Raw genomic sequence first — 24,704 nt, 5'->3', positions numbered from 1 at the left:
CTTTGAAATTGGTGTCTTATTATGCGGGGCTTTTCAGGACACATACGACGGCCTTGTTTCTTGTAGTCTGCGTGCACTCCATTTATCATGTGAAACAATTGCTTAGCCGCGTTCGCTTCACTCTGAGAAAGCGGGGGCCCGCTTGCCCGCTTGAAATGATCAGAAGGGGCCTCTGTGAACAATGGCTCGTTAATGAGCTGGGCTCCGCTCGGGTGAGATCTACAGTGCGGCATGTGTCTGAAGTCACCGGACTGAAAATGTTAGCGAAGATAAGAAGCGGCGGGGGGAGGAGAGTATCGAATGCAGAGAGGCAGACAAAGCCGAGAGGGCAGCAAAGGCGGCGAGCGAGACAAAGACGCTCGCGTTGTCATGAAAAAGGTTACGACGAGAGGGAGATCATTACGGGAACTTGGAAAGATGGCAGGCAGAGTTTTCGGTGAGTGCTGTTGGTTTGTTGGTTTTAACTTGTGACTCTTCTCATGTGAATATAAAATGTGCCCCCCCCCAAAAGGATAAGTCCAATACAAATTGTTAATTTGGTATTTTAGCCAGAAACCTGAAGTCAAATTAGCATTTGCCGGGTCACATAAAATGATGGAGTGGGCCAGATCTGGCCCCCGGGCCTTGAGTTTGACACCCGATGATCGTCATTGCAGTGAATGAGTTAAATGTTCTTCCACAAAAGTTATTTACTGTGATGCATTTTTATTCAACTTATGCTCGTAATGTACATAATATAAATAGCCGTGGTTCTTGCAAATGGGCGATAAATGTTTCGGGTTTGTCCTCCCAACTACAGTATATGTGCCCAGGTTTTGGTTTTCAATAAACCAGATGGTCTCAAAAACTCCAAACAAAACGGAGCGTTGCCAAGTTCTCCGTGTAGCAACCATAAACTGTTTTTTATGATTTTCACGTCGTAACTCTACTCTCTTTCCCGCTAAAGACGCTGATGGCAGTGACGTTACAGACAGAGGGTTTTTTTCTGGTTGAACAGAATATGTCGACGCTACTGCCCCCTAGTGGCTTGGCATGCTTGTAAATAAATAAAACCGCATCGTGTGGATTCATCTAGCAGCTCTTTTTCAAAATAAACAATGCACTTTTGGATATAGGGGGGTATGCAGGTTTAAATAAAAAAGGACTAAAATAATTAACTCATTCAGTGCCATCCCAGTAAAGATGGATCTTTGATGTCTAAAGCTGGAATTGGCAGTGAATGATTTCAAAATGAACAATTATAAAACATGTTTTTTTTTTTTTCATCATTGTGAGAGTTTGACCTTGAAACAGTTTATTTTTAGGCACTTTTTATGAAAAAATTCTCTTGTACTCTTTATAAAGGGACATTTTAAAATATTGTTTCCCCCAGGTTTAATATTAGTGGATTGTAACCTGTCGGGTCGATTGTATGTAACAGAAGAAACTCCATGCCCAATACTAATGTAATCCTACCTCAAGTAATGTGCACAATTGAAAATGAAACAACTTTGAAAAATAATCGTGAAATATAGAATCACACGTATGTCTTTTAATCATATCATAGGTCCACTTAAAGACATGCTTAATAATAATAATGATAGAAATGATGGCAATAAAGTGAATCAGTATTTCTTCACAGGCTCAAATCTGTCGCTCTTATCATAAAAAATGAATCACTTGAACATTCAAGAACACATGAAAAATATCTACAGCACCAGAAACAGCTGAAAAAAAAATCTACAAGACAATGGTAAACATGACGACAGCGAACGTTCATTACATTTCAAAAGCATTTACAGTACGTCATCAAATCTACAATGAGTGCTCACTTAAACACGTTCTGCAAGAGGTTCAGGGCAAAAGTGAGATCTTTCATACATTTAATAAAATGTTAATTCACCTGTTAGCTGTTGCAACTGTTAAAAAAGTGATGATGTTGAATGAAATGCAGCAAAATGATGACAAAACATTGCGTGCAATGGAAACGCTTTCATGCCTTTTCAAAGCCCTTTTCCCTGGACGATTTGAACGGAGACGATGAAGACATGAGAGCAGAACTGGAGGAGAAAAAAAGACAAAAGATGTTGGACAATGAAGGGAATGTTACAAATTGAACATATGCTGCTGTCCTTTAAACACATTTGACGGCGAGAACCTACAAATCAAATTTTATGTTACAACATAATCGTGTACTCACAAGAATCGTAGTCACATTTTGATTGGTGAAAATAGTCCAATTCAAAAAGTAACACCACGTGATCAAATACTAAGGGACACAAGATCACCTCACATTGACACAATGAAATCACAAAGACACTCGTGCAGGAAAGGGGTAACAGTGTGCACGTGTAACCCCTCAAACAAGTGCAAGGCCTGCCCAAAACCACAACATATGTTGTAGCACTTCAGTATTAAAGTCATTGCAATCCTTTGTTGTATATTATTTAAACATCTACAAGATTGTACACAAAAAATAGGTACAAATTTGGTGCCATTTAAATATATATATGTGTAAAGTTGAAGAGTGGCTGCTTGTTTCATGGCCCAAAGCTTAAAGTAACAATTATAAAGCGAATACAAAGTTAAAATAAGGTAAAAATGCTGCTTTCCGAACGTCATACATGTCTCGCTTAATAACCACTGCGAGTCCAATCGTAAACGACAGAGGGCGCCATTGCAATTTCTTCCATCGCGGTCTCATCAAGATCCACATTTGAATGTCTTCTCCATAATCGCGATGGCGTTCATTGTATTTATAAAATTGTGGTATTTACTCATGGGTTGTCCTTAAGAAGAAAAAAAAGCAACAATAAGAACATCATATGATAACATTTACATAGATTGGGAGAGAACACCCTCCCCCCGTTTGAGCACATATTTGGTACAATCCATCACTTGCCAAAGGGCTTGTGTCTGCTCCAACACGAGCACATGATTTCATTACTTGTTCGCTGTTGTGTGTTGTCTGTCTTGACAATAAAACATGATCAGCAGTCACTTTCCTTTGGGGGTCAGTATAGAGTGTAACAATTACTGTGGTTTCATAGCGTTTCAGGGAATTCGAAGAATCGCACCAAATCAGAGGAGCAGAAAATATATTCACACATAAAATCACATCTAACCGTTTTTGACGGCGCTTGTCCTCATTAGGTTTCCAAGTGACATCCAGCGAGACGCCACGCACATTTGCTTCCAATTTAAATGAATCAGAATAGGAATGAGGATGGAGTGGTTTTTCTCTATAAAAAATCACTGTGATGACTTTTTAGAGCTCAGAGGAAATTGGGATTCAAGTTGGTAACTTAAAGGAGCAAATGACAGTGGCGTGGTTAACTTCACAGCATTCTCTTCTCACTCAATGACTGTTTGTGCTGTTTGTCTCATATGTTGCCATTTCTGTAGAAAACAAGCAAGGAGCTGACTTAACATGCAGCCAAGTTGCTGCACTTCTGCCATCAGATACGAACTGGCGGTCCAGAAGGCGCCGTGAGGGGCACTTGAGAGCCACAGTCATAGTCGAGTTCCGCCATCCGGGAGCGACTCATCATTCGACCGTGCGAGTACGATCGTCTGTCTGTTTGCCTGTCCCTGAAACTGCGGATGTAGCTCTGCGGACACAAACAATCGGTGAAGACACACACACAAAACAGCACTCACAACACACAAAAACAGTGTCAAAATGGCTGCTGGTTTTCTTTTGTGAAAACAAATTATTAATGGAACTTGCACTCTAAAAGCAGATGGGACCAAAACAAAATGGGACAACAAAGAATAGACCTATTTGGTTAATTTCTTTACCGTATTTTCCGCACTATACTGGAAGACATACTTAAAAGCCTTCAATTTACCCAAAAGCTGACGGCACGCCTTCTAATCCAGTGCGCCTTATGCAGTGCATAAAATAAAAACAAATAACTTCATTGCCATGTAAATGCTTACATTTTTACCTCGGCAAATTAGTTGTAAATGTATTTTTACGATAACAAATTTTAAAGTCTTCTAATGTAATCAAGAGGTAGTTTTTCCAGTACTTCAGATAACGCTTTCCACAAATCATCTTTACATACTTAATATTTGATTGTCTATTAATATTGTGTTTATTGTCTATTACCTCAAGTGCAACTCCATCTAGTGGTTGCATAACGCAACTCCAGCCACGGCTGTAGCTTCTATTCTATGCGCCTCATAATGTGGTGCACCCTATCTATGAAAACAAGTCTGAAAGTAGGCCATTCATTGAAGGCGAACCTTATAATCCAGTGCGCCATAGTGCAAAAAATACGGTACATAAAAATCATAATTGGACAGTTGTTGTTTTCTTCTTATGAGACAATATTTTGGGTTACATACATGACCAAAAAATTTGAGTTGGTCCCCCTTTGTGGTCTGACACAGCTGTTTTAGAGTGTGCAGGTAAAACTTCATCAGAAGTGCTCTGCAAAATCTCAATTTAAATTTGCAGCCTCTTCAGAAGTAAGGTGGCGTTTCTATTTTGGTTGCCTGGCAACATCAAGGAGAAAACAACAGTACAATTACCTCGCTGTTCTGAAAGGATAACAGATGTTTTTTTTTTTCCAACAGACGAAGCGCACATGTTTTTGAATAAAGCTCTTACCGGTGAGAGCACATCCCCTTCAAAGCGCTTTTTGGGGTTGGGCTTGCGATGGAAGCCTGGCTCGGTCTGAGAGGGAGGTGCGCCTTTGGGGGGCTGCGTGCTTCGGGACGGGTGATGGGGGTGAGATGTCCCCGGGTGGTGGTACTGCTGCTGGTGATGGCTGTTGGCCTTTTGCTTGTGTCCGCTCTTCTGCTTCTGTTGTTTTTTCTTCTTCTTGTTCTCGTTCTCCTTTTTGAGCCTCTCTTCTCGCTGGCGGATGCGCATGAGCTGCACTCGCCGCTGTTGTCGACTCAAAACCACTAGAGACACAACGCAAGATCATCAGCAGGAAAGATGCTACTCATTTCCCGAGGATGCAAAAACGCCATTTGCGGCCCGCCATTCGCATTTTAGCAGCACATACTAGGATTACATTTTGGCATGGCCTGCTATACTATTTAGAAAAAAAAAATCATAAAAAGGCATTAAAGATGTGAAAAAAATGGCCTAACTTCCCTAATCACTTTTGATTGAAAGCCTCAATGTAGCAGTTTAAAAAAAAATAAAAAATACCGTCGCGCCGGTATAGAAGCCGCAGCATCGAAAATTGAGCAAAACAAAACGATTTTTGTCACGGGTTAGGGTTAAAAGCACTGGAGTAAAAGCACAGATATTTACGCAGAGATGGTAAAATTACATTAAAAAAAAGATGTAATTTTTTTTTTATTTACCTGCTTATAGCAACATCCTGTCTTCAACAGACTGAACATGCCAGCATGTTTAGTACTAACATATTCATAGAAATGAATGGATATTTTCAAGATAACATTGACGGAATAATGCAGAGTTGAGTAAAAGTTCAAACTAAAAATCAAAACTTCAATAGTGTCTTCTGTGCCCCTTTGTTTCATTAAAAAATACGGTACATTATATGAACATTGTATAATTGCTTGCTTGATTGATTCCTTTCGCCGTCTTCATTTAATTAGTCATGTCACGTCTTTCTTTGCTTCTGTCAACTGCCCTACGAGGAAAAAAATTGGACAACTCCAACTTAAAATATTGTTAATGATCTCACCAGAGCTGGCCCATATTTTATTTGATTACATTTCATTTCTCACTTATGATCTTTTTGTGCATTCAAATGTGCTTGATATTAGGTAAGGATGCAATGATGATGCAAAAAAAAACAAAAACAAAGGCAGTCCCTCTGAACATCCTGGAAATTATAGCGTGCCACAAATACTGTGTGTGTTCCTGTTGTCCATTGTTTTGGTTTTCTTTGTGTGAGTGCATAGATAACGAGGCACCATCTGCCAGAGAACTGCTTAATGAAAGCCCCATTTTCTTTTCCTCAGCTAACCCTCTCTGGACCCCCTGGCCAAATGCCACAAATTGTGTATTTGTGTGTGTCTTTACAAGGATCAATTGGACAGTATAATGTCGACGAGGGTCCTCTGAAGTACGGAGAAAGAAATTGAAGAGGAAGATGAGCCAATTATGTTGAAACAGATTACTGGTGTGCTGCACGCAATTCAATGGCGGTCATGTGATTTTCTTGACTGGCCCACTTGAGTGCCCCGTTTACCCAGTATGCACCAGTTCAGACCCCTACCACCCCCCCTACTCACACCTGCTCCCCCTGCACCATCCCCCTTTTCTCAATTTTCTACCACATTAACTCATTCAATAACAGGGACATATTTTCACATTTTTAAGAGTCTGTAAATTAAATCCCAGATACAGTAGTACCCTCTGCTTACGATCACCTTTGCTATGAAACATTCAGGCATTCACAAACGAGGGATTAGTTTTTTTGCGCCGATGTTTACTGTGGTCTTCCACTTTTTTTCTCTACTCGTTTCATCTACTTCCACCAACAATTTACACCATAGAACTAATACATATAAAATTGACATAAGCTACGGCTAACATTGTACATATACACATACAAACACATATATAACATACCTTTTTAGACAGTCGTGTCTGACGTTCGTGTTGTTAGCACTTTAGCAATAACATCACACAGGAAGCACTTTGCATGACCCCAAACTAAACTTTAGACTCAAAATTACTCAAAATCGCTGGAAATGTCATATAAAAACGTACAAATTAAACAACCTAAAAAGGTCTCTCCCTCTCTCTCTGTCTCTGCAGTCCATCACCAACACACCAGCACTATCTCAAGGGAAACAAGTGAACTGCATCCATATTGTCAACCACTACGAATAATACGATTAATTTAAAGGGATTAGGAGCCTTTTCGTTATTCTTTAAATGATATATTTTGATGATTATATATTAATGTAATTCTAATATGCATTTGTCTCTGTTTTCATGCATTTTTATAATTCATTAATCCGATTAAATTAAAGGGTTTTAGAGTTTAGATTAGGCTATTTACATGTAAAAAGTGACTCTACTTATGAAAGATTCACATAATGAAATTACTTCTGGAACAAATTAATTTTGTAAGTAGAGCTACCACTGTACTTTAGTATTAAATCAATGCTTAATTTCCAGGTACTTAAGTATTAAATTGATACTTAAGTATCCGAGGTTGAATGTATGTACTCTTAAAGAAACGGGAAAATACGTCCCTGTCATTGAATGAGTTTACTCTGCAATGTGCTTTTTAAAATCAAGTGTAAAAAAAAAAAAAGGGCAAAATAAATTTGCTCACTTAAAATAATTCCATTCATGTTGAAGTATGATTCCTGTTATGAAATATGAAGTAAAATCCCTTCTCTTCCCAAGGTGCTTGTGCGATACAATAGCTTGACTACCAAATTCCAAGTTTTTTGTTCGACTGGTCAGACTGAGCTGGAGTGCGAGCAGCCACAAAGCGGCCCTTAGCTCCGCCTTTGGTCGTCGAGCAGCCACAAAGCAGCCCTTAACTCCGCCTTCGGTAGTCATAGTAACGTTTGCAAAGTCTTACTTGGCTCTTTTTCTTTTTGCTTATCCATCCATGCACATGGGCAAACAAACACAAAATATGCAAAGTGGAAGCCAGCTCACACCCCCCCCCACACACACACACACACACACACACATTAATATATCACTTTTCCACATATGTTTGCTTATCAGTGCGGAAGGCCTTTATGAGTGCTGGTCTTGTTCCTATTAAGGAGTCATGTTCCCCCCAAGATTCTGTTATGTAGTAGTTAGAAAGCAACAACGTTTCCGCCTCGATTTCCCTCGCACTTTTTTTTATTCTTCAAACCAGCCTGACAAAAGCTTCATCGCTCTCCCCTCCATTGCTGACTTGCAGTCAATTGTTAGATCTTGTTTTGAAGGCCATCTTGTCCTGTGGTCGCCGCGCGACTGCTCAATGAATGAATGAGCAAGAGACCTCGTGTATGCGTCTGTCGTTGAGCGCCAATGCAAGCCGGCGAAAGCTGCGTGTCGGCGTATTTGCGGCACGCAGTAGCGGGTGCCATCTTGCCATCTGTGTTGTGATTGCTTTCAGTGCAGATAAAAAGCGATTTCCCTTAATAAGGCGCAAACACACACAAGCACACATTATGTTCCCTCATTACGGTTATAATTTCGAAAAGCAATTAAACCGTTCGGTAGTCTTGTGACAAATCTAGAGTCCCTAATAACAGTGTAGCAGCTTGGGGTGACCTCATGTTGATCCTTAACAAGATATTTTGATAGTAATTCAATGTAAGAGACTTGGTTTGGAACATGAAATTTCGAGGGTATTTAAATGAGACCAAAACAAAAACAAAAACAGCATTTAACTCATCCAATTCCAAAGACGTAGTTTTATGCCTTTAACTCATTTTTATGAATACACACATTCAGCTGTATGTAATTATTGATTTTTTTTTCAAGTGTTTGGTTCAAGAAGGGACTAAAATGTTTGGTACTGAATGAATCAAGAATGAAAGCAATTCATTACTGTGGATACAAATATATTAAAATATTAATGATTGTTTTAGCTTCAAGTCCAAGAGGAAAGACTATTCAAGGAACAAAGTAGGAACATAATTTATTTCTTTAAGTACCAAAGTACAGTAATAAATGATTTGAGGTCATCAAGTACTGAAGATATAGATTACTTAAGATATAGATTACTTAAGAGTTCTAAAGAAATGTATTTTCTAGCCAAGTTTGGCGGGCCGGGAAAAAAGTAAACGGGGCGCATATGGTCCCTGGGCCGTAGTTTTCTCATTCCTTTGTTATACCGTAGTATAGCCTCTTCTTCAGCGCATTCGGTTTCCACATTTCACACAGGATGTTGATTCGTTTGATTTTTTTTTTTTTTTTTATACTTAGAAAATTGATTTGGGGACATTTTATATTGATTCTCAATCACATGAAAGAATCTTCAATCTTGTGTGAATCGGTTTTTGGGGGGCACATATGGATATAAATCAGACAGGAATGTCTTTGGGGAAATAAATGATGAAATGAAATGATGAAAAAGGCAGGATATGAAATAAACCAGAAACACGCACAAATCCATGCCCACAAAATAGTGGTTTCTGTTATGTGTGATATGTGCGGGCCCCACACGACCATATTATTTTTTTTCTTCAAAAGATACTACATGAATAACTTTTCTATTTGCATTTGTTCGGGACTTTAACCCCCTCCGTTCCTTTTCATGAGATAGTGAATCAAAGTCGTGGTTATGTGCTTACCCTCGGTGTGAGAAAAGCCTTCTGCTGTGACTTTCCACTGTATGAGCACTCCAAGCAGTGCCAGGACAGGCCACACCCCCATGATGACCCACGTAAACCAGCAGACCGGTTTCTTGGGCGCCACCTGTATTGATGAGAACAATAATTGTTGAGAACGCTTTGTCGACTCATCAGGGCAGGTTATTACCGTAATTTCCCAAATATAAGAAGTGCCTATTTTCTAAAATATGGGTGCGTTATATGAAATGCACACAAAATATGAGCTCACCATTAACGACAAACTAATGGGAGCCCTCAGCTTGCTTGAGTCTAAAATACTGCGCCCTCAAAATGTGCGAAAATGTACATGAATTACATTGATTAATCACTCATCTGACTGAACTACAAATGCTATTAATTTCAATACAAAATGTTAATTGCATGTAAACGAGTACTTTTCAATGCAAAACCTTTGCATACAGTGAAGTTTTACAAAGGGAAATACCTGGCACAAATGAAAATGCTAACTAGCTCAAGGCATAGATTTCAGATTTCACAGGCCAGATTTCACAGAGCAACGTGTGTGTCACCGAAAATGAGTGCTCGCAAGTGAAACCCCACCGTCCTACCTCACTACAAAATGTAATATCAACAGCGCCCGGAGGCCGCTCCATATAACAACGATCAAGCCAAACAAAGCACAAATGAATGAACTGTTAAAGCATAAACTAAATCAGTCCCAAAACATCATTATTTTGGGTGCGGCCCATGCGCACCGGTACCAATTGATCCACGAACTGGTACGGCAGGTTGGGGACCTCTAACATGCACAGTAATATAGAAAATACCAGAATTCACCCTAAAAATTGGGTGCGCCACATACAGAGGTGCACCTTATATTTGGGAAATGACGATAATTCATCCAACGGGCAGAAAACAACTCCACCAAGTACAATACTTTGCATGGTATGGAAAACCAATTTTGCAGTGCTACTTATGAACTGAATCTCGAGGGTGCAAATAGAGCTTATGAGTGGTCTCACGTGATTATGATGTATAAGCCAAGCATCCAAACACTTATTATTACTATTATTATGCAATCATTACTGATTAATTAATCAATAAAGCACTAACACAGATGGTTGAAGAACAGTTGTGGCACTAAACCGAAGTGGTATTGATATTATATTTGTTGGTTTTAATTTATTAGCAAGCTCAATAAGAACGGATAAGGGTTTAGCACGGGGGGGTGTAAATATAGCCGGGAGGAAGCAAATTTACGCACTCGGCCGCTCATATGGGCTGGGGGTGGGTCTAATGAGTTCCCGGACAAAGTGCAGTCTGACTGGCCCTGTGCAAGACCGGATGATTCGTGAACGGGAGACTATATGACCCCTCGGCCTTCTGCAGTATTTTCTACGAACGGCGAGCGTGTCTCACAGCATCCCCAGTGAAAAAAAGATGAAACGCTCGGCTGCACATTACCAATGAGTCATCAAAGAGTATGTTGTGCATGCACCGTGCAAGTGCTTGATAAATAGTTATTTTCCACACGCCGCTATCTCCTTTGCCATCGCCTCATTGCTTGACAGATTTGAAAATGGAGTTTGCGGAGCTGCATCGCTCTAACCCAAATATGGGCGTTATCTTTAGTTCTCAGCCGAGCAATTTACTCCCGACCTCGAATGAATCAATCGTAATGCTGTCTGTGTGCGCAATTAAAAGTTGAGCCAGAAGCCCGCGGAAAGCAGAAGAAGCACCTTGAGTCTATCATAGACGTATTGCACCATGGCAAACAGCTCTATGAAGTAATCCACCGCGATGGTGATGATGGCTGAGCCGAAGGTGGCCGTGGACAAAGTCACAAAGCAGCGCTGCCACTGAAGGGTGAAGACAGCAAACAAGGTCCCGGAACCCAGGAGAATTCCCAGAGGTACCCACACTGTTCTGGGGTGGTAAAATTCTTCCATCACCTAAAGAGAATGCAAAGTAAGTTCAGAGATTCAACGGTACGTCGTTTATTATATTTACTGTCTTCCACGCTTTTTGTTTTTCAAGAAGATAAACAAATACTGCAAGTATTTGAATGCATTTTGGACTATGGTGTAATCTTTTATGTAATATTCCCAAAAACGCGTCAATTGTTTTTGGGCATATCATACAGGGCGCACCACATTATAGGGCACATAGAATAGAAGCTAAATTAGTGGCTGGGGTTGTGTTATGAACCCACTAGATGGAGCTATACTAAAGGGGATGCCAACAAAAACAAATACTTAAACTGATGAATTGTGGAAAGTAATATCTGATGAATGGGAAAAAAAAAGTCTTGATTACATTAAAAGACTATTTAGATCAATGCCAAGACAAATCAAGAGTTTAAGAGTATAATTATGATTCACTTAAATATCAAACTGCATTTTTTTAATCAAATTGCAACCAAAAACCCTAAAATATATTATTTTGTTGATTTAAAAACAGTTTCTGGATTTATTGAATAAAATTGCGCTTTATCTTTGCATTTTGTCCCCATATATATTGCTTCAAAATTGGGGCAAGAATAGAGTATCAAAATTTAAAGTAGGGTGTTTTATATATATATATATATATATATATATATATATATATATATATATATATATATATATATATATATATATATATATATATATATATATATATATATATATATATATATATATATATATATATATATATATATATATATATATATATATATATATATATATATATATATATGCAGGGGTAAAAATTGAAGAAATTGCATGGTGATTGAGTTGTTTTATTGTTTCGTCCCCCAGAAATTATAACTCCAGCTTTATGCGCTGTGTAAGGCCCATCGGATTATAAGGGGCACTGTCAGCTTTTGAGAAAAATGCAGGCTTTTGGTGCGCCTTATAACGCAGAAAATACGACGTATATTCTGATCAATTGAAATCAAGTGTTTTGGCTGTTAAATGATTTATTTTTTTTAAAGCCAAAATAAAAGTATTTATTAAATACTAAGGTGATTAAATACATCAATTACTTACTCTATTGAGACACTTTCACTTAAAAAACTATCGCCGTAACTACAATTGATAAAATTAAATAATTCTGGACATGCCCGCTCAGGGAATCTATCCCACAATTCATCTTTGGAATGTTCCACTGTACAGTACTTGTTACCAGTCAATGTGACTTTGTATTCTCACCACCAATGAAGCCACTCCAACCAACAGGCCCAGCAGCAGGCCCACCATGAAAAGTCCCACACTGCGGACCAACATGGTGACCAGGCCGCACAGCGTTCCGATTCCAAGGCCGATGCCCACTGACGCCTCTATGCTGAGCTGAGTGTCCATCACCCTCTCCTTGTAGCACAGCATGAAGATGACCACAGAACCGAACATCAGGCCTGTGAGGAATAGCACGGCCTTGAAGCATCTGTAGCCTGAGAGAAAGTAGAAAGCACACTTATGTAGATTTCAATTTTGAGGTTCAGACAGCACGCTAACAAAATACCACTCATAAATTAATTTTTATGTGTGATAATGTCATAACACATTCAGCATATAAATCAGTAGGGATATTACTAAGACTATCATAGCGCTCAACTTCCTCCCACGTCTTTTGTTGGATTCGAAAGGATTCCTTCACTTAGTTGTGAGAAATATCACAAAAACAACGCTCAAAATTGATGGATGTTAATACTACAGCTGCGGAATATAAATGAACCCTTGTGCAGTATTTTGTCAAATACCACATTTTCTGCACGATAAGGCGCATTGTATAGGACACACCTTCAACGAATGGTCTATATTCAAATTGTTTTCATATACAGTAGAAGGCGCACTGTATTATGCGTTATGTATCCACTAGATGAAGCTGCGTAAAGGGAATATCAACAAAACAATCCGATAAGTCTGTCAAACTTTATTAATAGACAATAAAAAATTAAGAATTAAGATGTTTTGTGGAAAGTACTAGCGGAAAAATGAGGAAAAAAACCCTCTTGATTGCAATGAAAGACTGTTTTTAACATCAAATGGAAAACATTGTAAGAAGACATCAGGGTGCTGAAATTTCACCCAGATGGTGACAACATTCAAATTTGATAATGGCACGACCTCTTACAAGTCGTGTGCCTTCCCTTGGCTAAACCGCTGGAATGATGAGGAAAAAAATAGCCGAAAATGACCAAAATATAGCAAATGGGTTAAGGTGCAAAGTTCATATTCTCTAACAGGCATTTTGTCGCATACTGTCCACCGAAAAAGACATCCCTCATTTTGTGAGTAAACCTGTGCAAGAAACACACTTCAATCAAGAATTTTTTTTACCTAACTTTTTGTCTTATCTATTTTTTTTCCACAGCTTTTTTATTTTATTTTATTTGTTATTGGTTTCACAAACAATGAAGTCAGCAGACTGCATGACAAACGCTTTGTTCTCTGCGCAATTGTGTTGAGAGCTTTGTGTGAGCTAGCGACACCTCCACTTAGAATACAACAGAAAATCAGATAACATTGTTAGCAGTTGTGTCCAAATATGCTAATCATAATATAATAAAAGGGCATACACGTTCATTAGCCATAAGGAACTCTGCTGCCCTTCCAATTTCCGTTAGACTCCTTGCATGGCATCTTTTAGTATTTTTTTTTTTTTTTCTCTGAGTCATTGTTCTCCTCACAATATCATTTTGCACTATTGTCATAAAAGCTAGCTGGCCTTATGTTTGTGCTTATTAAAATTGTTCGTACGCTTTGGTTTCTCTGTGACTCGACTCAAGGAATCAACATTAATAATTCATTCCATTTTTGTAGCAGCTCCTTCCCTTGTCCAGACCAAAGACCAGCAGCTGTTAGCTTTCCTTATCCTACGTATACTTCTACTGAAAGTGTCAAGAGCTTAAATGAACTTTCCACTTGGTGGATCAGAAGCAATTTCAAACCCGTAAGTCTTCTTTCCTATTATTATACAAAATGTGTAGTGTATTTTCCGCACTATAAGGTGCACGTAATAGCCTTTAATTTTCTCAGAAGCTGACAGTTCACCTCTGATGATACAGTGCATAAACCGCGCCTCTTCATTTTTGGTTGAGGAAAAAAAATAAAATAATTTGTATATTCCTCAATTTTTACCTCTACGTTTCAGTTATAAATTATTATTATTTTTCTTTACAATTACAATTTTTTAAACACCCTCTTTGAAATTTTGACATGCTATATGTGCTCCAATTTTGAAACAGTTTATATAGGGACAAGGCACAAAAAACGCACATTTTTTCAAAAGAAAGAACAATTTTATAAAATAAATGCAGAAACTGTTTTCAAATCACAAAATATATATATTCAGGTTTTATATAGGTTTTTGGTTCCAATTTGATTTGAAAAAGTTTAATATTTAATTGAATCATAATTATATTCTGAACTCTTGATTCGTCTCTTGATATAATCACAATTTTTTTTCCCTCCATTCTTTCTCCATTCTGCTTTCCACGAATCATCTTATATCTTATATACATACGTTTTGATTGTATAGAAATAAAGTTTGACTGACTTTTTTGACTGTTTTTTGCCAATCCCTTTTGCGCGTCTCCCTCTAGTGGAGCTAGCGTAACACAACCCCAGCCACGAATGTAGCTTCTATTCTATGTGCCTTATAATGTGGTGCGCCTGATAAATGAAAATAAGTTTTAAAATAGGCCATTCACTCAAGGTGCATTTTATAATCCAGAGCGCCTTATAGTGTGGAAAATACAATAACCCACCATGTTGGGCCAAATTAATAACCCACAAAATAACAGTTTTTGTCAGTTGGGTTAAAAAACACCCAGGGAACTTTCTCAAATTGTATTCATTATTAATTTTAATCAAATGTTGAGTCAAGAGAGCAACCAACAAAACAAACCATGAAATTGGGCAAGTAAAAATAATGACACACCATCTTTGTTGTTTTCATTCATCCCAAAAAGTCGAGGCTAATGAGTATCTTTTTGATATTTGGGTTAAAAAAAATAGCTCCCATTGGTTATTTTTTTCCCCCGTTCTTTAGATAGCATTTTCCCCAGTTCCTCTTTATTCTTAATTTCTGATTGAAAAGTTTGACTGACTTATCGGATTGTTTTGTTGACACTCCCTTTAACAGAGCTCCATCTAGAGGATGGAAAACGCAACCCCGGCTACAACTGTAGCTTCTAATCCATGTGTCTTATAATGCGGTGCGCCCTAAATATAATCAAATGGGCCATTCAGTGAATGTGCGCCTCATAATCCGGTGTGCCTTATAGTGAGGAGAACACGGTATAAAGCCTGTCTTTTCTTGTCTTCTACCAGACAAATCCTTACATTGCATTTGTCTTGCAGCCACTTCCTTTCATTGTCTCCTCACCTTGCCGTAATATCCCTGGAGCATTCAAGACCTCCATCCCATCTGTTCCTGTCAGCTTATGCCCTTTCATTTCTCCTGCTACTGTGCTGGCCTTTTGTTTCCCAACAACATCTCTGCTTTAACTTTGTTGAGCTGAATTGAAGTAATATACTGTACTCGCTGAGTCATTTATAAACAGAACATGCGCTTGATGAACCAAAAGAAAATTGTGAGTGACTTTTAGAGTAGATGCTCGCTGGAAAAAGAGCACCTTCACATAAAAGACAGTTTCAAACAACACCAAGCACAACAATAAATCATTCAATCCCCAAACTTAATTTTACTTTTTTCTTTATTTTTACATAGAATCCCAGGTAATTATTCACACTTTTTTCAAGTGTTTGGCTAGTGTTTGGAAAAAAGGAAAATCACTTCTACAAGATGAATTAGGATCTAAATGAACTACTTTAGGTAATTAAGTATGAATGTAATCAATTACTTTAGCAATTTCGTAGCTAATCGATTTTCTGATCGATTTTAAAGTTTCAAAGCAATCGTTTACCTTAGGTAATTAAGTACGAAAGTAATAAATTTAGGAACTAAATGACTAATGTAATTAAGTACTAAAGGACTAAAGTAATTGATTACTTATTTTAAGTGGGGGCGCCATATAGTGTGGAAAATATGGGACCCAAAATGCCTTATGTTGAATGTTATGTTCTTTTATTGAAAATAATGCCGTAAGAACCTCAGCTAACACGAACTGCTGTTAGCTACAACAGGCACTGCCTGCTGACAGCCAACCGACGTCTGTCATCTAGCTCGTCCCGTTATGGCAGTGCTTCTCAAATAGTGGGGCGGGCCCCCCTGGGGCCATCATTTTCTTTTAGTTTCAGGCACTTTGGTGCACTTGCTTCTTTTTTTTCCGGTTTTGACTAAGCTGTAACCCGTATAAACGCGCTAAAAATAATTCAGTTGTTGAAAGTTGATTTTTATTGCGTTTTTCTGTTGTTAATGTTAAAAAGCATACATGTGTAGGTATACTTAAACAATTTTCATCAATAATAATCTTATTAATAGTCAGTGCATCGAGTGGGGGGGTGGGGGGCGCAAAAAGTTTTCTCTTTTCTAGGGGGGGCCTGGCAAAATATAGTTGAGAAACACTGCGTTATGGTATTTATCATAAGAATATAGCCGATATAAAATGCAGATCTGAGCGTCAAAATTTGGCTTATGCGGATCAATCTTCGTTGAATGGTGTCCAATGGGGGGAAAAAAAATCAGATTTTTATGTTACTGTTAATAGTACATTTGTTCGTTTTTAGAGAAAAAAAAGTGTGTCTTATATTTGGTAAATTACAGTAAATAGGTACCTGGGGTTGAATGTCTGGACTCTTAATAAGAAAAGTCAAAAACATGTCTGGGATTGATTGAGTTAATAATTCATGTGAATACTTGATGATGTTGAATATGAGCAGCAGCCCATCACGTACCGAAGAAGCAGTAGATGATTCCAAAAAGGCAGCTCATGGAACACACCACAGAGGGCACAATCTCATATCTCCTCTCTATCTCCTGGTCACATTTCAGCCCCAGCTCGGCCAGACCCAGCAGCCGGCCGCTGGAGGCCATGTCCACAGACGCGAGGGGAGCCAGCGTTGTTGACGTGACGTGACGGCTCGGGGACCAAGAGCTTGTTCCGGGGCGATCGAGATCACTTGGCCTCACCCGTTCACATGTGGCAAACTACAAAAAGAGATATGGGAAAGAGAGCTAAGAGATTATTGATCACATACTGAAAGCGCGCACGATGCCGCAAGCATACTCTTATTTGAACAAAAACATCTTAGCGCTGCAACAAAATTCCCAGGTGGAATGACTGCATTGCTTACAGCAGCGTTTCCCAACAAAGGGGGTCGTGACAGAAACTAGAGTGCCGCGGGATACTAGTCAATTCAGTCACCATATTTGTCTGTAAATGATTAAAATACAAATATATTTGGTCATTGCATCACTTTTTGCTCAAATGCGGTAGTGTAAGGCATGCCACACAAAAAATTAGCAATATTTTACTCAGTACAAATGACAGTAATGCACGTTACAATGCATTATAATATATAGCACAAAACTCATAAATTCTTTAAATTTATAATATTAATTGAAGCAGTTGATAACATGATTGCAGTTCATGTGGTTGAATTGAGATGGCGTATTGTTGGGATGCAGGGAACTATGTTTAGATCGTTTTATTTGTACGTTTTAATTGACATTTCCAGTGATCTAGGCATCATTTACAAGTCCAAAGGAGCAATAATATTTATTTTGGGATAATTCTGCTCATGTAAGTTTACTTAAATTTAGTTTAATGTCATTCCACCAGATGTGTAATGAGCGTAATGATCCAAATCCATATTTCCAGGTATGTTGGTGAGAGAAATGTAAAAGTAATGCAATAGTAGTGTAATGCCTTACATTTCAAATACAGTAATATCATACTGTAAATAATGACTTGGAATGACAGTAAAAAGTAATAAATAATGCATTACAGTTTTTAAGGAAGTTGCCCAACACTGCACAAAGTATAATTCTTCTTGATAAGGTTGTGGCATTAGTTCACTAAAAATAATTTCGTGTATAATATAAAATATACATTAACACACACACACACACACACACACACACACACACTCTATAAAATATATAAATATCTAAAAAACCCAGGTATAATATCTGGCTTTCTACAGCTGTGTTTGACGCCATATAAATTTTGTCGCTCGTAAAAGTCAAATGGCAGACATGCCATCACACACTGGCTTTTCCATCAATATGGAATTAACAGCAATATCACAGGTTAGGACGAAGAAAATGAAAGCAAGTGGGTTATGCGAGCCTCCTGTGGGCGGTGCGCATGACTCAGAGCTAGAGCCGATTAGCATTAATACAGAGTTGGCAAAGGCCCGGGAAGCTTGGTTTAAGAGCCGTCGTGGATTGGACAGATACGAAGCAGTGGATGCTGGTCTGCTTCTCATAGAGCCCTTGAGCAAGACACGGTCACCTGACAGCTCTGGAATTTGGTCCAATTTTACAGGCGTGTCAAACTCGTTTTAGCTTGCCTGCCGCATGAAGGAAGACCTATTTCCAAGTGGGCCGGACCAATAAAATCATGGTATATATTTATATAACTTCAAAAGTATTCTCATTCTTTAATACTGTCCAAAATACATAATACCAGTCCAACATCACTATTACAGTGGTCCAGAGCTATAACGAGACCTTGCTATTTCGCGGATTGTTTCTTTTTAAACAGCATATGTGTACTTCCAGATTGCAAAAGAGGATAATTACAAATTGAATTGTGATCAAATTGGTTGATATTTGGTTACAGTGTATTGTGAGGGGTTTTACAGCCTTAAAACATGTATAATATTTGTAAAAGAATAAAGATAGCTATTCTTACAAGCCGCGATATACAAGGGACAACTGTAACATAACACATGACATTTTAAAGATTTTCATTTATCGAAAAATATTCAGCTCATTTTTATACTCTACATTACATGAAAAAAAAAAAAACCATCTAGCGGGCCAAACTGAACCTGTGATTGGCCCACAGAGCACAGGTTTCACACCATTTTAGGATGAGTTGACCTTTGACACAATGTTATGAGTGATAATAATGAATTGAATCTTGTAAATTTAAGGAGCAATAAGTGACAAGCACTAATTTTAAAAAATAAAAATAAACGTGCCAGACACAAAAAATGAAGTAGCTGAGGAACATCCGATGTGCCGTTATGAGTAGCGCTTACTTCCTATGTGATGGAAATGACAAGTTGCAACAACAGCTTCACATCAATGATAAGAACAGGAAGTGAAAGTTATTCAAAGTCACCAAGTCTCCAAAAGTTCTGCATATTTTTATTTTTACATCTCTCCATTTTCATTTTTACGTTCACGTTACTTTCCATGACCTTTTGCCGCCATGGCTCCAGCAGCTCGACACCAATTCTTGACACGTTTTCAAGAAGACCAAGACACAATTTAAAGTAAAAAAAAAGCCAGGGGCAGGGACCTGATTAAACAACACTTCATTGGATTATGTCACATCCTCCCTGTTGCCATAACAACCTGCAGCAATATAAGAACCTTGCTAATGTAAAGGAGGGGAGCGTTGTTTCTACGGAAACGTGCTCGAAGAAAAGAAGCAGCCTGTAATGGCAGCGATTTAAGGCCCCTGGGTGCAAACAACCCTGACCTTTGATCCTTACTCTCTAATGTGTTTTGATCGCTCACCGAAATAGAAAAAAACTCTCTTAGCTTTAACGTACATTTGTGCTAGAATCAACCACTTAAAACTAACTTTTATTTGACAGCATCTGACGCTTAGGTCACATTCCTTTTGACGTTTGAATGAGGTCTCACCTATTCTAAACTGTGCACTAAGGTGGAACTGGATGTGCTGTGGGCTCAAATCGGTATACTTTCAGCCTCTTCATTTCTTTGGCGAGCAGCCAAAGTTATCATAGGATGTGCTTAGCCTAAAGACATGTGGGCGGACACATCACACCATCGCGCAACAGCACAGAGCTTAATCGCAGCTTAACGTTTTTACCCCCTCCAGAAATGAACAGAAACATACAAGGTTAATAAAAATAATAATCAAATGCAGTAATTATATTACATGTTAAATTAACAATCAGAGAAGAATACTTACCAGTCACCGCTGGTTCATGTTTTTTATGTATACCAATAATTTGGTCACAGTACATCTTAGTAAACGTATAGACAAAAATTAAAGACACATTTTGGGGAAAAATAATACATATTTTGTGTTTATTCCATGAAAAAGCAGTGCATTTTTTTATTTAATTTTTTTTTTTTTTTTTTACAAAACCATAGTAAAATTATAAACATACTAATTATATTGCAATAATTATTTCAACACTTTTATTACTTGACCCTTTATGGTCATTACGGGTTTAAAGTGTACTAAATTTTAAGGTGCCTCAGTGGTTCTTGCAGGAAGGTTTGAAATGATTTATATTGGTCTTTTTCACATTACAAAATCCAGGGCTGTATAATACAACTTTTTCAGACCGATACCAGTGAGTACCAATACTGACTGTACTTTTGTTAAATCAAATTTTCCATCCAAAAAACAATGGCAGATCATATTAAAAAGAGACCCACATTTAAATTTTATGAATAGAATGTAAATTTTTTGTTCTTCTAATTATCATTTCTGTTCTACTACCATCACGAGTACAGATATCTTAAAATAAACCAGGGCGTACATACCCATCCCTGACAAAAACCTAGCATTTGAACAGGGGTGTGTAGACTTTTCACGTACACTGTACATGGATACTATAGTTCTATCACTTTAAAACAGTTCACAGGGAGTTTTTTTTTCAAATATATACTCTGAAAGTACTGTTGGCACAAGCTAAACAAAGTAAACCCACACTGTTTAAACAACAACCCCCTAAAAAAAAAAAACGTTATCCCACGTAAACAGCCCCTCACTGAGCGTACTGCCAGGAAAAGAAATGGAAATGTTCTTTTTATTGCTAAACACATCATAATGTTAAGGTTTCCTGCTGCGTTCTTGCCCCTTGCACTTGAGAGCTCTTGTACAGAGACACTGCAGCCTAACCAACAGTTTTGAAACCTTGCGTTTCTTCCCAGCTGGAGGAAACACAAAATTGGAGTGCAAGTCTGTTGGACACAAATCAGAGCTGCCTCATTGCTTGCCTGCCTCCGTCAAGGCAATAATGTCAGTGTTGTCAGATTGATAACCTTTTAACCCTCCTGACTCTGAGGTTTCTTTTCTTGTTTTTCTTTGATACAAAACTGTAGACCGTCCATTATATCCTGGATGACTTAGAATACAGCATTTGCAGATGCATGTCGAATATGCCGGCTGCTCCATTACCCTAGTCCAGTCATTTTCAAATATCTTTCGCAAAGCCCCCACGGGAGAGATAAAACTTTTCTTGCCCTCCTACTTGCCTGAGTGACGATAAAAAAAGAGCAATTCTAAAAAAAATGCTAAGTACACCTAAAATTGTTCTTTTTTTTAACTTAAACAATAGAAAAAAATATATATACACCAACTAACATATGTTAACTACTTTTTACAGGGATTATAAATGTTACAGGTTAGTCTTAAATATAATTTAAAGTGCAATAAAGCGTCTAAAATAAAAGAAACACCACTATTAATCATAAAGCATAAATCATAAAACATTACTATTAATCATAACACATTAGAGTACAGCATACTGTAGTGAGCAGAGAATGATGTCACACTCAATCGGTTTGTTGGCTACTGTAATCCAATTCTCTCTTGACTTTGTTTTGAGCTGCGGAGCAGTGGCCCAAGCCTGTAAAAGCATGTCTGTCTTCCATGTGGAACTGTCAATGTGAGATTCTCTTGGGGAAAAAAAAGGCTCGAGCCACTGGGTCAGGCAAGTATGAAGGCCATTGGCGAGTAAACATTTGGACCCAGAAAATCTTCACTCCCTAAACCTGATCCGGGGATAAAATGAAGGTTTTGCTTGGTGATATGTTCTGCAGATCCACCACGAGAAGCGATTCACAGTGCACTCTGCCAAGTTGTGGAGTGGGTGCAAGTGTTTTAATGACATACTTATTGATCATGCTGAAAGCAGCAAGAAACTAACAGCCTTTCATAATTTTTATAAGCACATTCAGCGAGTATGTCAGTGTGGGCTGAGCATGACAAACGGGGGGCAGCAAATTGAAATAAAACCGCCATCTTTCATTATCCTCCAGCATTTGACAAAGAAACAAAGTCTTTTTCACGTGACGATTGCAGCTAAAATTGGCGGATATTGTACACGTATGCATAACGACAACACTGTTACTGATGTGTTCCATCAAGCCCAGGACTGGAACAAACCCGCGATAAATGAAAAACAGCGACGTAGCGTGTACATGTGTACATGTGAATGTAAAGTATTTATACTTTACATATTTAAGACAAATATTACTGCAGTACACATATTTATTTAAATCTTAAATTATTAAACCTTATACGGCAGCTGTACTGCTGTCCCTTCCGGTTCCCATTTTCTTTGGCTTGTAGTCTAATGGAGAGCAGCGGTTATATTAGCGGCGCCGGACGTCTAATTAACAAACGAACAAACAAACGAAATCTAGGTAAGAGATTTCTAACGCTCTGCAGTTGAGCCATTTATGTGTCTCCTGAGCGTGTGTGACTTTGAGGAAGCACAGCTCTCGGGCACGCCTACAAGATGCCTGATTGGCTCCCGGGGCGACTATGGTAGATGGGGTGGGAGTAGATTACAACTCCTGCTCTGCCCTCCTGCCATCAACCAATGAGCAGACAGTTGGAGTGTTTTGATAATTCACACCATGTGGGAAAAAAAAAATGCAGGATATTAGAAAACATGTGCATTAATTTCAATAGAAAATCAACAAAAGCACAAAAGTGTTATTCAAGTCCCATGTATACAACGATTTATTATTGTTTAAACAACTGAAAAATCAATCAACAAAATACAGCTTTTCTTATTGCTAAGAGTTACTATTTTAAAGCACTGATAGTTACGCTTCAGGATATTAACATTATCACTCTTTTCCTGACTGATCATTTCTTCCTGTTTGGGGGGCCGCATTAAAAAGCTTAAGGGGCCGCTTATGGTCCCCGGGCCGTAGTTTGCGGATGCCTGGGCTATACTGTTGTTAAACATGCCGTCACCTTACAGAATTACGTGCGTGGACTGCATACTTTTGTTTTTGCGTGGTTGGGGCCTCAACTTGGGTCATGTGTCTGCTCAGGTCATTAAGTTTAAATGCGGCACGGTGATTTGTATGGAAGCTACATCACCATTAACTTTCTCCTCACACTCTCTCTGCTCTCCCTTTTGTGCTACAAATCTATTGAGCTTGCGTGAGACCTATGGCATCATCCAACCACTTCAAAGCACACACACCCAAAATGCTGTACGGGAAGCTTGTTATGCAACAACAACAAAAAAAATCCATACAGATGCACAAAAACTAGAGTTGATCGTTATACCGTCTCCTTATTACATCTGGGTATACCGTAATACCGTCACTAATCAGCTGGAGCTGCGCTAAAGGGAATGTCAACAAAACAATCAGACAAGTCAGTCAAACTTTTCAAACGGAAATTAAGAATAACGATGATTTGTGCAAAGAACAATCTGAAGAATGAGAAAAAATACCTCTTGATGACATTAAAAGACTGTTTAGAATCTAAACAGTATAAAAAATATAACTAAGTATAATATAATCAATTATGATTCGCTTAATTATTAAACTTTATTATCGAAATTATGACCAAAAACCTTAAAATATATAGTTTTGTTGATTAAAAATAGTTTCTATTTTATAAAATTTGACAAAACTTGGTTTTTGTGCCTTGTCCCCAAATAAATCGCCTCAAAATTTTAGCGCGATGTTTCTGAACGCCGCGAGATGCCGTTTCACCCAAATACGGCCAACCCTAACAGTAACTAATAGGAAATGCTCAACGGTAACCCTGCAGCCAGGGAGCACCTTAAATGATTTGTTGTGCGTTTGTGCAATATGTGTGTGTAGTGTTGGTGGGCTCAAGAGTGATCCCTCTGTAAGCTGTGGTCATTGCGAGGAGGCTGAAGGTGAGTTAGCAGGGGCCTAAAGAGGCTTTCATCAGCTTACGCTTCATTCTCTATCTTTTCACGTCATCCAGCAGCATTGACGACTGCTTGCAAGCACTATGCTTCTTCTGAAAGAACACCCGAGCAGAGCGTGTCATTTGTCCCTGCTTCAAAGCGAGATCAATATTCCTCTCTCCTTATATCCATAATGCTCTGATTTTGCATGCTCAAAATCAATCAATTGTGCAACTTGCACTGTTATGACCAGTGGGAGGACAGCATTTGGCCACTTGTGCAATCTAACTGACATGTTAGAGGTGTCCTTTGAAATCAATGAAAAAAGATATTAAAAGCTAGTCAGTGAATATTCTGAACACAACGCGGTTTTTAACTGAATATGTTTTTGCCTCCAAAATGAATACAGCATTACGTTCAACCATGAGGATTTTTTTTCTGTTCTAAAAATAA

The 24,704-nt window shown here is 38.3% G+C and overlaps 1 protein-coding gene and 1 long non-coding RNA gene across 3 annotated transcripts in view; one reads left to right on the top strand and one right to left on the bottom strand.

Moving 5' to 3' along the window:
* The first annotated feature begins 294 nt into the window (after positions 1-294).
* Positions 295-6,636, top strand: LOC148423928 (uncharacterized). 2 transcript variants are annotated; one of them, XR_015865711.1, is made up of 3 exons: positions 295-436; positions 3,385-3,609; positions 5,999-6,636. It is a non-coding gene; the product is annotated as an uncharacterized LOC148423928 (long non-coding RNA). The 2 variants fall into 2 exon arrangements; XR_015865710.1 differs by having other exon boundaries at positions 5,935-6,636.
* Positions 1,510-24,704, bottom strand: part of tmem198aa (transmembrane protein 198aa) — a 28,808-nt gene continuing 5,613 nt past the window's right edge. The window contains exons 2-7 of the mRNA XM_088415656.1: positions 17,079-17,331; positions 12,429-12,667; positions 10,974-11,186; positions 9,235-9,358; positions 4,598-4,896; positions 1,510-3,590 (exon numbers count right to left, since the gene is read on the bottom strand). Coding sequence (XP_088271782.1) covers positions 3,438-3,590; positions 4,598-4,896; positions 9,235-9,358; positions 10,974-11,186; positions 12,429-12,667; positions 17,079-17,217 — 1,167 coding nt within the window. The 5' untranslated portion in view covers positions 17,218-17,331 and the 3' untranslated portion in view covers positions 1,510-3,437. The remainder of the gene's footprint in view (positions 3,591-4,597; positions 4,897-9,234; positions 9,359-10,973; positions 11,187-12,428; positions 12,668-17,078; positions 17,332-24,704) is intronic.

Source organism: Hippichthys cyanospilos, chromosome 5, assembly GCF_059441005.1.
Source record: "Hippichthys cyanospilos isolate Australia breed blue-spotted pipefish chromosome 5, RoL_Hcya_1.0, whole genome shotgun sequence".
In the NCBI taxonomy this organism is placed as follows: domain Eukaryota; kingdom Metazoa; phylum Chordata; class Actinopteri; order Syngnathiformes; family Syngnathidae; genus Hippichthys; species Hippichthys cyanospilos.
Note: the sequence above shows the minus strand (reverse complement) of the source record. Positions and strands in the feature narration are given on the sequence as shown.